We start from the raw sequence: 1,289 nt of genomic DNA on the forward strand, positions 1-1,289 counted from the left end.
AATCCACACAAAGGACATGTCTAATACCCGTGTGATTAACACCAAGGCTTTTCAGAGGAGCTCTTGGGCATCAGAGATAGGACCTAGTCATTACTCTAGAAACCCCTGTAATATGTTTAATTTCTTTTAAAAACTGAAATATTTATACAGCCCATTTGTTCAGGATTAATTAGGTCCAATACCCTCAAAATTAGTATCAAGAGCTGCCATCACCTGAAGTGACTGTGAATCTTAGATTTTAATGAGAAACAGCATGAATATAACCAATTTAGGGTGCAAAAGAGTTCTTTAATGAGATCATGAGCGTGTCATGAGCAATGCAATCATTAGTCAAAACAAAATTGTACTTAATTGGCCAAAAGATAAACAAGAGGGGTCATCATCACCAGGCCAGAGTATATAAAGGGCCCCAGTGGGGAGGAAGACACTCACACCTGAGAACACCCAACTCCTCTCACCTGCTCAACCCAGCCCAGCCCCAGACACCAACCACCATGACCAGCTCCTGCTGCGGCTCCACCTGCTCCTCCAGCTGTGGGGGAGGCTGCTGCCAGCCCTGCTGCTGCCAGCCCTGCTGCTGCCGGGACCCCTGCTGCTGCCGGCCCTGCTGCTGCCAGACCACCGTGTGCCGCCCCGTGACCTGCGTGCCCCGCTGCACGCGCCCCATCTGCGAGCCCTGCCGCCGCCCCATCTGCTGTGACCCCTGCGGCCTGCAGGAGGGCTGCTGTCGGCCCATCGCCTGCTGCCCCACGTCCTGCACGGCCGTGGTCTGCCGCCCCTGCTGCTGGGCCTCCACCTGCTGCCAGCCCATCTGTGTGCAGGCCCCCTGCTGCCGGCCCCCCTGCTGCCAGCCCGCCCCCTGCCGCAGCACCTGCAGGACCTCCCCCTGCTGCTGCTGCTGAGCAGTGCTCTGACTGCCTAGAGTAGGCAATCAACCTTCTGAAAAAGGGATATTCCCATGTCTTTACCGGACAAACCTACTTAATGCCCTGAGCCATTAAGACCTCAAGTCAGCCAGGAGTTGCAGGGAGATCCAGGCAGGCTCATCTATTAAGACTTGGGTTGTTCCCATCTTCGTAATAGCAACTTCTTTCTTTTCATCTTAGATCTTAGGTGTTTGTGGCATGTTTGTTTCCTAATAAACTTCTCTTCTTTGGCCTACCAAACACAGCTTTGGTTTTCCATACTCATTCTAATTTTTTTCATTAATTTTTTAAAAATAAATATTGTTTACTTAATTCTTACTGTGAACCAGGACTCACTCAACTCCTTAACAACAACAACAACAA

At 50.9% G+C, this 1,289-nt stretch overlaps 1 protein-coding gene across 1 annotated transcript; it reads left to right on the forward strand.

Annotated features, from left to right (window-relative positions):
* The first annotated feature begins 494 nt into the window (after positions 1-494).
* On the forward strand, positions 495-1,042 carry LOC136323594 (keratin-associated protein 2-3-like). The gene has a single exon (XM_066255446.1). It carries the CDS (start codon positions 495-497, stop codon positions 900-902), a length of 408 nt encoding a protein of 135 aa, XP_066111543.1. The 3' UTR covers positions 903-1,042.
* Positions 1,043-1,289: the final 247 nt, after the last annotated feature.

This window comes from Saccopteryx bilineata, chromosome 2 (assembly GCF_036850765.1).
Source record: "Saccopteryx bilineata isolate mSacBil1 chromosome 2, mSacBil1_pri_phased_curated, whole genome shotgun sequence".
Lineage (NCBI taxonomy): Eukaryota > Metazoa > Chordata > Mammalia > Chiroptera > Emballonuridae > Saccopteryx > Saccopteryx bilineata.

Bases quoted from the DNA above. Each gene is read 5' to 3' on its own strand.
- LOC136323594 (XM_066255446.1), top strand. From the start codon at position 495: ATGACCAGCTCCTGCTGCGGCTCCACCTGCTCCTCCAGCTGTGGGGGA.